The sequence below is a fragment of the Catharus ustulatus genome, chromosome 13, assembly GCF_009819885.2.
Source record: "Catharus ustulatus isolate bCatUst1 chromosome 13, bCatUst1.pri.v2, whole genome shotgun sequence".
Classification (NCBI taxonomy): domain Eukaryota; kingdom Metazoa; phylum Chordata; class Aves; order Passeriformes; family Turdidae; genus Catharus; species Catharus ustulatus.
In genome coordinates, this window is record NC_046233.1 from 12,594,658 (window position 1) to 12,608,719 (window position 14,062).

Below are 14,062 nucleotides of genomic sequence, written 5' to 3' on the forward strand. Positions count from 1 at the left end.
ACAAAAATGAATACCGAGGAGAAAAATGGGGTTTGTAGGAATTGCTCTGTTCAGCCAGAGTGAGCCAGAGCTACCTTTCATCTCCCCAAATTCACAGTTCTTCAAGTGTAAAACAAGCCTCATATGCTGGGGGTGACAGCAGATCAGTGCCTTATAAACACAATACCTCCAAACAGTCCAGAAAGATGAAGAAAAATTGCAGTGCATGTGTTCATCTGTAGGAGAAATAAAAAGTCTCCATGCTCATCCGTGCTTGGCGCCTTTAGCCCTAACATCCAGCTACATCTACACAGGGAAATCTGGCACATCATTCATCCCCAACAGGCACAGCCTCATCCTGGGCTGCTACTTGGAAGCCTCACTGACGCCACACTGTAACCTTGGAACTGGGTGTCGCTGAGATAAAAAAAGATCTGCTTTAAATACTATTTCCTGCAATTTGCCTCTAATTCGTCATGATAAGCAACCTTCAGACAAAGCAGGATCTCTAGGGGTTTTTTGGCTTCTTGTTTTGTTTTGAGTGGTATAAATAGGCAGCCACAGCAGATAAAATGCTTAAGGACCAATGTGCAGACATAACAAGGGGGAAATGAAGCAGTGCTGAGTGCACATAGGGAGCTCTACTGCTCGTGTCAAAACTACTTTTCAAAGCATTTTCCAGGGAGCCTGCAACTCTTTTAGAAAGTTGTCAAGAGATAGTCACAGTATAGAGCGGATTTCACATGTTACCACAAAAACACAGACCCTCAAGGATTCCAAAGAGCATAACAAATGTAAATGGCAGAGGGACTGTTCCAGATTTCTTAGAGACATCAGCACTCTACAGAGCAATAATCCGAGCTCAGCAGCACAAACACCTCGTTTGTAACTCCAGCTGCAAAGGCATTGTATTCAACAGGACAAGACATGCCCCACCACCAAAGGAGGAACCTAGCAGGTGTCCAGCCACTGATACCTGGTAGAGACCTTCATCGTCCCCCTCGAACTCGGTGTTGGGAAGGCTGTGGTGCCGCTCGTAGCCGGTCCGGCACACCCCGTTGGGCTGCCGGGACACGTCCAGGTGGTGGTCACTGGAGGACTGAGTCATAACCGTCCCCTGCGGGGTGGGAGAGTGGCTTTTACGGGACACAGTCTCCTTCCGGTGATGGATCAGCTTTCTGAAATGGAATGATGACATCAGGAAGAGCAAAGCTCAAGGGAGTGACCATGCTGCGACATTTAAATTATTTTTTAATGATTTATTGCATTTGGGCTATATATACCAGAATGGGCTGTATTACTCTGAACACCAACTCCAGTTTCATTAACAACTAAGGAAGCACTTCTGGGGGAGGAAGGAAGAGTCTTTGCAAGAGCCCATAATTTATTCATCAGTTCACTGGAGAAAAATGCCTCTTCCTCGGGGGAGAGTCACATATTGCACTGCAAGCTTCTGAAATTGCCTGCACTTTAGAATTGCTGTTCAACCAAGATGAAACCAGCACGCCTCAGCACAGAGTCTGAGGTGTCAGAGAAAACAAAAATTCTCTTCACAAGCAATTATTTGAGAACATACTAAAGACCTTGTGTCACAAGCCAAAAACCTCTACAATTCCTGGCTGGTAAAGCAGAGAAAATGCAGCCAGAAAGGTTTTGGATTTCTCCTCCAAGCCAACAGTGTGGCTGAGAATCTCCTTTTCCTGGCATGCACAGAGATAGAGGAGCAAGGCCAAAGCTCTGCTTTGCTGGACACAGTTGTCAGAAGGAACAGCAGCAGCTCAAACACTGGGAAGTTCTCTGAGTGCAGCACTTTGCAGCACAGAGGCTCGAACCAACAACATCCAACATCCCCTCAAGGACAGAATGACACTGTGACCACCCTCCATCCGCCAGCTGTTCCAGATGCCCATCATACTTACTGGAGGACATCTCTCTGCTCCAGGTTGTATTTCCCCCCATTCTTCATGGCTGCATTGTGCACAGCCTCAATGGCACGGTCAATGGACTGGAGAACCACATCCTGCTCCAGCACCTGTAAAACAACATCCAACTTGTTACTGTGCCCTTCAGCTGAGGTTCTTTGGCACCAGAGGTTATGGCAGGAGAGACCACAGCACAGTAAACTCCAAGAGTTTATGTTTGGGAAAGAAAGTCACTGTTACCAGCACCAAAGTCCAATGATCCCTACGGGGAGATCAGAGACAAAGCCTCAGGACCTTGTAGCAGCCTGCTGCAGGGAGGTTTTGAGATCCCACTGCAAAGCCAGGCTTATTCCAAGCTAAATTATTCCTGCTCTTGCTGCCTTACTGCGGAGCAAATTCACAGCTGAGTGTTACAGTTGAAATCTGGTGGTCTTCAGAGTCTATTGGTTCTGGACGTTTATCTTTTTTGCTCACTTTTTTCTTGATGGTTTTTATAACTTATATTGTTTTGCAATTTGAAGCGTCTTTTCCAAATCACAGAATGACTGGGTTGGAAGAGACCTTCAAGATCATCAAGTCCAGTCCATGCCCTAACACCTCAACTAAACCATGGCACTGAGTGCCACATCCAGTCTTTAATAAAACACACCCAGGGATGGTGACTCCAACACCTCCCTGGGCAGACCATTCCAATACTTTATCATTCTTACAGTAAAAAACTTTTTCCTAATATCCAACCTAATTTTCCCTCAGTGCAGCTTAAGATGTGTCCTCTCATTCTGCCAGTTGCTGCCTGGAGACAGAGCCCAACCCCACCTGAGCACAGCCACCTTTCAGGGAGCTGTAGAGTGATAAGGTCACCTCTGAGTCTCCTTTTCTCCAGGACAAACAGCCCCAGCTCCCTCAGCCCCTCCCCAGCCTCGCTGCCTCCTCTGGACACGCTCAAGTGTCTCAACATCCTCCCTGAACTGAGGGGACAGAACTGGACACAGCACTCGAGGTGTGGCCTCACCAGTGCCCAGTAGAGGGAAGAATGACCTCCCTGCTCCTGCTGGCCACACCATTCCTGATCCAGGCCAGGGTCCATTGGCCTTCTTGGCCACCAGGGCTCACTGCTGGCTCATGTTCAGTCAGCTGCTGACCAGCACCCCCAGGTCCCTTTCTGTCTGGGCACTGTCCAGTCACACCATCCCAGCCTGTAATGCTGCAGGGGGTTACTGTGGCCAAAATGCAGGACTCTGCACTTGGACTTATTAAATCTCCACCCAAGCTGTCACATTTATTCCTCCCACCAGCCAGTTTAGCACTTGTTATTGCAGTTAAAATAAACAGGAGCCTCAAAAGGAGAAATACCAAAGATGCCACTCCCTGAGCTCACAGAGGAGGGTGAAAGGAGACCAGGAAGATAAAGTAGGTTTCTACACTTGTGGCACTCTTAAAAGGCTTTGTTTATCAACAGCTGACATGCCTTCAGGAGAAAAGACCTTTATGGGACTGAGGCAGAAAGCAAAGGATATACCACTGAGTCTCTGACCCACAGGTCTCCCATAAGCTGTCCCTGGTGCCAGCACCATCCATGTGGTCCCACTGCTCCAGCCTCAGCCCATGCACAGGGGAGGAGGGGAATGCTCAGGCTCCAGTGCTCACTGCAGCTGTTTGAACACTAAACCCCTCTTACACTTGCTTTGGCCCCCGCTCTCTGCATCAGAGCAACTATTTTATCCAGCCAAGCAGCAGCTGGATTCGCATCAAGGATGGACTTTAATTGGCCTTGAGGGGCTGCAGAGCACAGAAGGGAAGCCCTCCCCACCAGGGCCAAAAGTGCCTGCCTCCATAACACTGGCATGCAGTTTTCTGATAACATGCTATGTATTATTTATATCCTGGTTAATTGCTTAACCAAATGTGAATTAACAGCTACTGCAGACTGTGGGGAAAAAAAGCAAGAGACCTCTTCTGCAATATTCAGATTTGAAAAATTTAAGAGGGGTTTTTGTTGTTGTTGGTTTTCCCAAGAAAGATGGATAGGGAAGAAAGCAACTGGGGAAAACTTTAAAAATAAAACTAAATTTGTTGAAGTATCAGATCAAGAACAAAACCAACACTCAGAACTCAACTTTGGGATGAAGCCTCCAGGCAGCCCCATGTGGCCTAGGGATATGTCCTAAGGGAGCATTTCACCACTTCTAACTAGAGAACTAAGGAAACAGAGCAAAGTGTATTTGAACACATTCCAAGAAGGGTTAGAAGGAACAGAAAGTTATTTCAGTAAATTCACCTAATTTTCTGAGAACATAAAATTACAGCAAGCTGCATGCTCTCTCTGGGAAAGGGGAGCAGTGCAGAAGTCTCCAGCACTGCTGTCTCCAGGGAAATGCCAGAGTTGCTCTGGGTGCCACAGACCCCTGCCCTCTGCACACCCCACCTGCCCTCCTGCACACCCACGAGTCCGTCCTAGTTCCATTCTCCCCAGTCTTCCATGCTTTCACCCATATGGGTTTAAATTCTTTCTCAGTCTGATCATCCCAGGAAACACAGCAGCACAGAGCACTGAATCCTACTGAACAGCTCAGCATCTCTGCCCTCTTCCAGAGGGCACACCTGCACAGTCCACAGGAATCCATACACAGGCTGGAATCATAGAATGGTTTGGATTGGAAGGAATCTTTTAAATTTTGTATTTCCGGCCCCCTACCATAAGTAGGAATGCCACTCACTAGACCAGACTGCCCATGGTCTCATCCAAGCTGGCCTTGAACACTTCCAGGGATGGGGCATCCACAGCTTCTCTGGGCAACCTCTTCCAGTGCCTCACCACTCTCCAGTTAAAGAATTTCCCCTAACATCCAATGCAATCCTCACCTCTTTCACTTTAAAACCACACTCCCTTGTCTTAGCACTACCTGCCAATGTAAAAAGTCATTGTCCATCTTTTTATAAAATCCCTTTAAGTACTGGAGGCAATGAGTTTCCCTAAAGCCTTCTCCAGACTGAACAATCCCACTCTCTCAGCCTGCCTCCACAGGACAGGTGCTGCTATGGAGCTGCACCTTGCTCTGCAATGCCATTTATTATGGAGAAGATGCTTCCTTTCTGACAAAAACAGCTCTTTCACACTAATGCAGCAGGGCTGTGACAACTGGCTTTTAGCTGCTGTGCCCTTTCCTTTTGTTTGTTCCCAACCTTCTATTAACAAGGCTGTGTCAAACAGCTGGAATAAAAAAGCAGCATTAATTTGCCACTTGCACTTTATGACATTGTCAATGCTGCTCATAAAACACCTCCCTTGCTCAGCTGAGTTGGGAGGGTGCATGTTGGGTCAGGGGGGAAATGGCAGGGTCTTCAGCACAGGGGCTGCCTCGCATTCTGGGTTTGTAGGACACCCAGCATCAGAGATCCCCTGTATCGTAGTCAAAGTTAAGAAATAAATATCAGTATCCTGGATAGATCATGTGATTCTAAGGAAACTGCACACTCCTCAGGTTAACCAAAATCGCACTGCTTTTTGTTAAATTAGAGGGATGAATTGAAAAGCACGTTGCAGTTGAAATGAGTGTAGATTGCAAGGGGGCAAAAGTCTGGTTTGCCAAGGTCTCACCTCTGAGCTCCTCCTCCCTAGGACTCCCTACAGATAACGTGGTCAAAGCAGTTCAAGGCCGTGCCTTGCCATTCTCCCCATGCAATCTAGGGAGATCAATCACTCTGCAGGACATGGGAATCCTGCCTGCATCCAGCACTCATTCCTGAGGATGCTGGCAGCTGGGACTGTGCTGCAGTCCTGCCCCATCCTATGCTCCAGGCTAGAGAGATGAAACCCTGCTCATAAGCTAAGGCTCACATGGAAGCAAGGGAATACATGAAAAGGGCATTGCTGCACAAAGGGCTGTCAGAGGACCAAGCAAAGCCCAGGAATTCAGCTGGACTTACTGAGGCTGCACAATGGGGGTTGGCAGAGCCCTGAGCAACCAGTGTAGCATGCAAGCCATTAACTGTCCCCTTCACCAGTTACCAGCTCACCAGGCAGGCACAGCCATGCCAGCCACTCTGGGAAGGCAGAGAAGGTGGCAGGGACAGGGCAGGGACAGGGCAGTGGAAGGCACCAGCCCTCATGGGGTGAATGCAGGGGTCTCCTTGGTCAGCATGGAGGGATGGTGCCCAGGCTGTTGCTAAAGGCATCACCTTCTGCCCAACATATCACGAAGATCAAGGAGTATTTTATGAAATATTGATTATACATTCCTACTGGTGCTCCACCCGAGAAAGAAGTGGCTGCCACCCCCTCTATCAGATACTTCTGGTTTAACAACACTGCTGCAGAGAAATGCTGGGCTCTATGAGCAGCCTGTCTCCACCAGCCTGGTGATGGCCAGCAGGGGAAGAGCAGAGAAGTGAGCCTTGGTGAGCACAGGCCATTTGGGCTATGGGGCTCTGTATCAGAGAACCAGGGCTACCACCAGCACCCCACAGGCCAGCTGTTCTGCAAGGAACATGGTACTGCTCAATTAGAGCCATGATTATCAGCCAGGAAACTGAATTTCTTCCTTCATAGCCTGGTGTAGGAGAATCACAGAAGCATCAATAAATCATTATTTCCTCTCTCCTTGCTAATAACACAAGCAAACAAAGGCTCTCCCTAGAGCCTGCTGTCAATTTCCTCCCCATGTGATGAGAACAGAGCCAGACCTCAGCACTGCCTTGGGGTGCTCTGCACACCCCAAGGTGGGTGGGGAAGGATGCCTTTCCCAGGGCCAAAGACAAGCTTTTATGTATCTTTCCAGAATGTCCTGTGAGTACCTAAGCACAGCCAACACAGGGCATGGCCCTGCAGAGGCAGGAATGCACCCATCCCCATGCCTCACACTGCTGCCATCCTCACTGCCCCAGGAGCAATCTCCCCAAAAGAACACACCTGCACAGGATATGTCACACAGGCTGGTGAGAGATCTGAGCAATTCAGAAGACACTACAGGTGTCCTTATTGTAAAGACAGCACGACCTCCTCTCCTGCCCTCCCCAGGCTATCAAAAATATTGCTCCCTCTCTTTTTTGTAATCTTTCCACATGTACCACTGGTGTTGTTTAAATGCACTCACACAGAAGAACTTGCTCAACAGTCTAGAATAATCATACCTTTCAGAAAAGCATTTTCTAGACAAACAGGCTGACAGCTGCATCAGCTCAGATAGGCTGAGCCACTCTGCGTGCACAAGGCTCCCACATTTATGAAAGTGGCCCATTAACTTATGGCAGGCTTTTCTTTGCCTCCACAGGGGGCTGATCCAAGAAAACATAGCTTTTTTATTCTCCTCCTACCTCCCCATTTTTTAGTGATCAAGGGCATTTGCTTTTCTGCATGTGCAGGAATCAGTGCCCTCATGCCTGCAGCTGCCTCTGCAGCCAGAGGGGTGCCCAGGCAGGGCTGCTCATCTTCACCCTCATCTCATTGCCCCAGCTTTCACAACATGACAACAAAGGACAGACAAAGTTTTGTCTCCAGTGACAGCTCAGTTTTCACGCAGCTGCACTGACACGGACCACTGGTGAAATTAGTATATTTATCCTGCTGGCATACAGAGGCACAGGCTGGCTCTTTGTTACACGAATCAGAGAGGAACCACCTCCTAGGTCACATGCCCTTCACCCCCAGTCACTGCCAGACTGTCTGCATGTTTATTCCTTCCAGATTGAAATGATCAGCAGCACCAATTTACAAAAATCAACCGTCCTTTGTCTGTGGCAGAGTGATGTGCCAGATCAGAGTTCCCCCTTTGGGACCACGCAGCTCAGACAAATGGGCTGAATTTTGGTTTTCTGCATTGCTGAGGGAAATGCAGCTCCCTTCCCTTCCCTTTTTGCAGCCCAAATCAGAAATTTTTAGTCCCCAGGCTGCTGGCTAAGAGAGATGCATTAACTTATCCTAGCTGGCATGAAGATATTGTGCCTCGCGGCACTCAAAAACACACAACAAAAACGCGAGTGAAACAATGGGCAACTGCCCTGGTTACTGAGCAAATAAGATGAGTAAAAGCTCCAAACAAACCTGCAGCATCTCTGCCTCGCTGGCGAGAAAACAAAGACATGGCTGAGCTCTTGTGACAAAGAGGCAGCCCAGAAGCAGCCCAGGAATTCCTGCTGATACGCTATAGTGCGTTTCTCTCGGATCGGTGTTTTTCCACTGTGTGCTGACAGCAGCCACTCGAGCAGACAGCCAGCACAAATGGGAAATGAAAAGAAAGGATAGCCAGGGAAAGGGCTTAAGCTGTGCAAATCATGCTAGAGCAAAAGCCAGAGCTCCTGGCAAAGAGATACACTAACTAGAGACAGTACCAGAGGCATTTGGAACAAACAGAACCCTGAAGGAAGCAGAGGGATGCACAGCAACCAAACCTCAACCAATTTCTCTCCCAAGAGCAGGAAGCCTCAGAGTCAGGGAGAAGGGGGCAGAGAGGCTGAGGGACAACAGAATGCATGCAACCCAGCACTGAGTGCTTGTACTTCCTGAGGTGGAAATGCTTCTTCCCAGGTCTCTCCAGCCATGCTCAGATCCTGTTTACTGGCCACGATGACCACTGATTCCTTCCCCTCATAATTTTGCACTCTCCAGTAACCAGAACATGTGTCTCACACCAAAACAGTCTAAAAGGATAAAAGCAGAGACAGACATTTTTAAAATAAACAATCAACACATACTTACATATCCTGCTGTTCCCTGCTGCCTTAGTTCTTACTGTTGTCAATGGCTCAGGGGACTGCCCTGGCTCAGCCTGCCCCAGGTGAACAGACAGACAACAGAGCTGCCCCTCTCTTTAGGATCACCTGTTCAGCATCATTTGTGCACACAATTGTCAAATCAAGTCAGTATCTGACATGATCAACGTGGCATCTGTGCAGGAAAATTTACATTTCTTCTGATACATACATAAACATAAAATATATATACATTGACACACGGGAGTTATCATCTACACTGGAAAACAAAACAGTAGATAGCCTCTGCTTTGATGAAAACTCAGGATTATGAACCAGGATGTATCGAGGTGGAAGGAAACATACTGCAAGGCAACAAAGTATACCAAGGCTTTTGACATATTAGCATTTGAAGTTGAAAAAAAGCCCAACAGAAGGGGTTTTGCCAGACTTTGTGTAGTTGTCGGTTTGGAAGCCCAAAAAACTGCTACAGGTGTTGTTTGCTTACTGAGATTCAGCACAGCTCCAAGATCACTTGCACATAATTAGCACAGGTCTATAAGAAAACCCCTATATTAATTATGATCAAAAATGCAACTGATTTCTAAGTTCCCAAAGTGCTGGGAAGAGTGCAAGGTGCTAATCTCAGCCCATCTCTGCTTTGATTGAGTTGGCAAAAACATGGATGTGTGATGAAGATCCAGCCACATAAACTCTCCTTGCAGTTAATAGGTTTGCCAAGAGCTGCCAAAATAAGAAGCAAGGTCAGAGCCCAGAGGAAAGAATGAGATTGGAAAATTCTGCAAGTCCTGGCTCTTCTTCTGGCATTCAAAGAGGAAGGCTCAGTTTCCCCCCACAATTTATCTCCATAGCAGAGATTGTAGCAAAATGCCAGAAAGGTGACAGTTACATAAAACGTAGGCTGAAGAAATTCTAATTTCTACCACAATCAAGAGAACTCTTTCCCTTCCCATTCACCCCTGTCTTGGAGCACATTCCAGTATATGAGGATCAAGTAAGTAAAGTATCCAGGGGTCAAACAGGAAAAATATGCAATTACATTGTCAATTCAACAGATGCCCAAAGACAGATGCAGAAGAGCCTGTATGTACATGATAACTGAAAGGGACTTTCCTCCTGCATGCCACAGACTGGCAGTGATGCACTGACTGCACTGGCACAGCTTGCAGTTACATGTGTGAGAAACAGATAACTCATGATTCATCTTGCACAGGAATTTATGATTTATCAGCTTTTCTTCCCAAATCTTCCCTGTCCCATGACCAGCACTCTGGCAAGAGTTAGAAGGCAGCAAACTGGAGTTATGATGCGCTTTGGGCATAATAACAGTGTTGCCCAAACCTAAAATCATGGGCAAATTATAATGTGTCTCTTATACAGACAGAAAATGGGAGAATGCAGAATTAATTGGACCTGCTGTCTCAGTCCCAGAGACCATGGGAAGACAGGCAGCAGGCACAGGTGTACAACCCAGAAACATTGGTCAGGCAAGAAGGAGAAGGGGCAAGGAGGGTGCTCAGGTCACCATCCAAGGAAGTGCAGACCCTGTGGGCTTGGCACGAACGATTCGAGTCTGCCACATGGAGAACAAGTGCTGCTTTCTGGTACCCACTGGATGAACAGCCATATGTACTTCACTAAAGCCATCAATGAGGGAGAAGAGATTCCATCCTTAAGGGGCAACTACAGAAAAGTCAACAGCTACTTTTATTCCTGGACAGTTATAAATTGCACAAAATAGTAAACCAGACATGAATCCCCAGGATAAGAGCTGCCAGGCCTGGCACAGCCTAGGCTCTTCCCTGCTAAGCTGTCATTCTGAGATGAAAACCTGCCTTGCATTTCTGTGAGCAAACCTGAGAGAGGCCTGGGAAGTTCTCCCCAAAGATCCTTCTAGTCAGGAGGATCAAAGGCAGCTTGCTGCTGCAGGATCAGTTAACAGTCTGGATAGAAAATAATTTTTCTGTTTTGGACTCTGCAATGCAGAAAAAGCACTGCTTCCTCTGCCAATAAAGGACACAGGTCCCCTGCATGCTGTGGCAGCACATCTACTGCCCCCCCCCCCACCAAAGATAGTTAGGGCATAAAGAGATAACCTGGGCTGAAAGGCCCAGCAAGGGGTCATCTCTAGCACCAAAAGGGCTGAGGTCTCAGCTAAGAATCAACATCTCAATCTGGAGAGAAGATGTGGGAAGAGATAAAATAAATATTCTTGGCTGAGAAACACTGTTCTACAAACTGTAAGAGACACACAAGTTATCACAGAGGTAGAAGCCTTCTACACACACGCTGGCAAGTGTCTGAGACTTCTCCCAGGAGTTTGGACACAGATTCTGTGGTTACTTTCCTGGGAATTGAGAGGAAGCACCTCGATGTGTGCCCCACCAGCAGCTGGATAGTAAGATACATTGAATCATGTTGTTTCTTCACTAGTTGTAAAATTAATAGGTAGCTTCAACCCCACACTGTATATATCTATCAGTATTTTTGTCCTTACTCCTGTGTAGTATTAGTTTGTTTTAAGTCTTATGTCTGTTAGTTTGTGTCTGTTAAATAAATAATTCATTCCATAACACACAAAATCAGCCATTATTAAAGAATTTGTGAAGGAGAGTGGGTTTTGGGATGCTGGCTGCCTCAGTAAAGTTACTGCCTGCTGCCAGAGGCCTGGACAAAATGCAAGGACTTATCTAAACCGTCACATCCATTCATAACACACACCCAGAATAAAGAGAAAGCCAGCAGGGGAGGATCAGAACACACTAACTTACAGAGAAAACCCAGCATTTTCCTTTGTAATGAGCATGTCCCTTCCTCAAATTACTGGTGCATCTTACCTGAAACTCAGCTTACCATGTTGTGTGATCAGATCACGTGTGCGACCTCCTCTAAAATAAAACGACCACCAGATCACCATTTGTAAAAACCTGAGTATTTTTTACCAGGAGTAGAATTGTTCCAAGCAAACACAGAATGGCTGGGTTTATGCTGCCCCTCAGTTCCAAGAGAGCAGCTCCACATTCTCATGGAGCAAAACTCATTCCAAGAGAATGGGATCACTTGCCAACAGTACTTTTACTACCATCCCTTCACACAACTCCTAAGCTCAAAAGATAAACTGACGGCCTGGAGGACTTCTCCCTCTAATGGTGTTTCAGGCCAGGGACCCAAGAGAGCAAGCATATTTACAAGGTTTCTCCAAAGCAGGTGCCAATGTAATGCTCCCACAATATGGATCTCACAAGCAACTTTGCTTCTCTGCACAGCCCCCTCTGGGTCACAGGCACAAAGATTTGAAACATCAGTATTGGGAAACTCTAGGATACCCAACCAGCTTCACCCCAACATTTTCAAGCTGTACTGAACAGATCCCACTGGTGAGGAAGAAACACATATTGGGACATACTTCCCAACATGGCAATCCCAAACAAGTTGTCCACCTAAACAGAACAGCATATCCAGACCCAGTAGGCTTCTTCCAGCCCCCAGGATCACTCACAAATTAAGACTGGTACAAATTACTCATTCTGGAATTTAAACAGTGCCACAACCAGACTCTCTGTAAAAGATAACCCTCACATGCTCATTTGATTTCAGGTGGGCCACAGCAAAGCTACAGCAAGAAGAACATCCTCCAAAAGAGTATCCTGTGCCATGGGTTTTGGTAGCTGTATATTTTAACGTGTTCAGATTAGCACTATGGAGCAAAAGATGTTCTTGATTTTGGTTTATCGGTGCTATACACAAGAATTACACTAAGTTAGGTGTGCCAGCTAATTATAGCAAAGCCATTTAAGGGCTGAAGGTGCAGGTGTAGGGCAGCAATGGAGGAGGTATTAGACAGGCTGAAATACTCCATACACGCTGCACTGTCAAAAGGGAGATCATGCTAATTGGTCACAGACAAAACACCCAAGTGTGCACACATCCTTGGCAGCTGAGAGCTGCTTCTGCACGCACGTTTATTCTTGGTAAAATGGATAGTTTTTGCTGATGTTTCTGTTCCTGACTCTCACCAAATCCAGCGAGTCAACGTAATAAAGCTTTATTGGGGCAGTGGTAAAACAAAAGCCAATTCATACCCCAAAACCAATGAAGATACCACTGAGATCTGCAGCAGTGTCTTACACTGTAAATGTGTGATCATGAAGACAACAGCACAAGCCAAAATAAACCCCAGAAAATTCTGAGCTAAAGATCCTGCAGTTGTTTTTCACTGGCAGACAGCAGAACACTGTTTTTCTGTGCTCAAAACTTCAACAGACTGACAGTTTTCATTGACCTACAAAAGCACCTTGAGAATTTCAAGTTTAGCTCTGTTTATCAAAGGAATGAGGCTAACTTGCTGTTATCTCCAGATTCAGCTCAAGAACAAATTCTCAGGTTTGTTCAGTGGGCTTTTTACCTTAAAAAAACCTAAAGGGTTCAACTGGATTTGCTGACATTTCACCTATAAGGAACTAAGAGGTGAGTCATGGAAGAAATGCAATTCATTAGTGTCCCACACTATCTGCAGGAGAAAAACAGCCTCTGCTTTAGCTGCAACTTATAATCCCATCTGCTTTCACAGCTTAGAGCGGTACAGGCTCCCCAGAAAATACAAAGAAATGGGGACAGGAGGGGAATGTCCTCCTAGGACATTGTGCTTCAGGCAGCAAAACAGCCATAATCCTGTTTTCCTCACTTCCTGAGGCAGTGAGTAAAAAAAACCTGCATTAGTTAGACTGTTCATTTCCTATGAGCAGAAGTTGCTCCTAGCTCTCATGGCTCATTACAGGATTGATTTCTTGCATTTCCTTCTTCTCATGCCACATTCACCTGTGTCAGCACCCATCTCGCTCAGAAGACATCAGCAAGAGCAAACCTCTGTATTTCAGGAAATCATCCCAGCACATATCATGTGGGACAAATCCTGCAGGAATGGAGATGGCCAGGACTCAGCTCACCTCCTGCATGCAGGTCTGGAGCTGCCTAACAGCAAGCAAAGGGTGACAGTAACTCTGAAGCTGTGTGGTTTGCACAATTCATGAGCATGTTTTCTCTCTCTCCTATTCCTCTAAACTCTTCCAGGTCAGGGCTGATCACCCTTCACCACTCCTAACTCCCTTCAGCCCAGCTATAAGGTTTGTGTGGTCCTCCACATCCATCCTCAGCCATATGAGATCAAACATTACCAACAGGGGATTTTGTTGAGAGAACCTTTATGCTCAGTCATTAAAAGAATATTAATAGTATTTAAAAGGTTTTTAAGTGATCAGAGTTCAATATGATTTTGAGATCTCAAGCTCAGAAATACAGTCAGTTTACATGTGTTCATGCATGTAGAAGGCTCAGATGCTGTCCCACATCACCGGGCAATGCTTCTAAGGCAACATGATGCTTCCCAAAACTGGATGTTGGAGGGGTTTCTTTCCATCCCTCATATAAAAAATTATACTGTGCAGGTCCCTTGA

The 14,062-nt window shown here is 46.5% G+C and overlaps 1 protein-coding gene across 1 annotated transcript in view; it reads right to left on the minus strand.

The window, feature by feature from the left end:
- NCKIPSD (NCK interacting protein with SH3 domain) overlaps positions 1-14,062 on the minus strand; it is a 51,707-nt gene that overhangs the window by 27,305 nt on the left and 10,340 nt on the right. The window contains exons 2-3 of the mRNA XM_033071220.1: positions 1,899-2,011; positions 956-1,157 (exon numbers count right to left, since the gene is read on the minus strand). Coding sequence (XP_032927111.1) covers positions 956-1,157; positions 1,899-2,011 — 315 coding nt within the window. The remainder of the gene's footprint in view (positions 1-955; positions 1,158-1,898; positions 2,012-14,062) is intronic.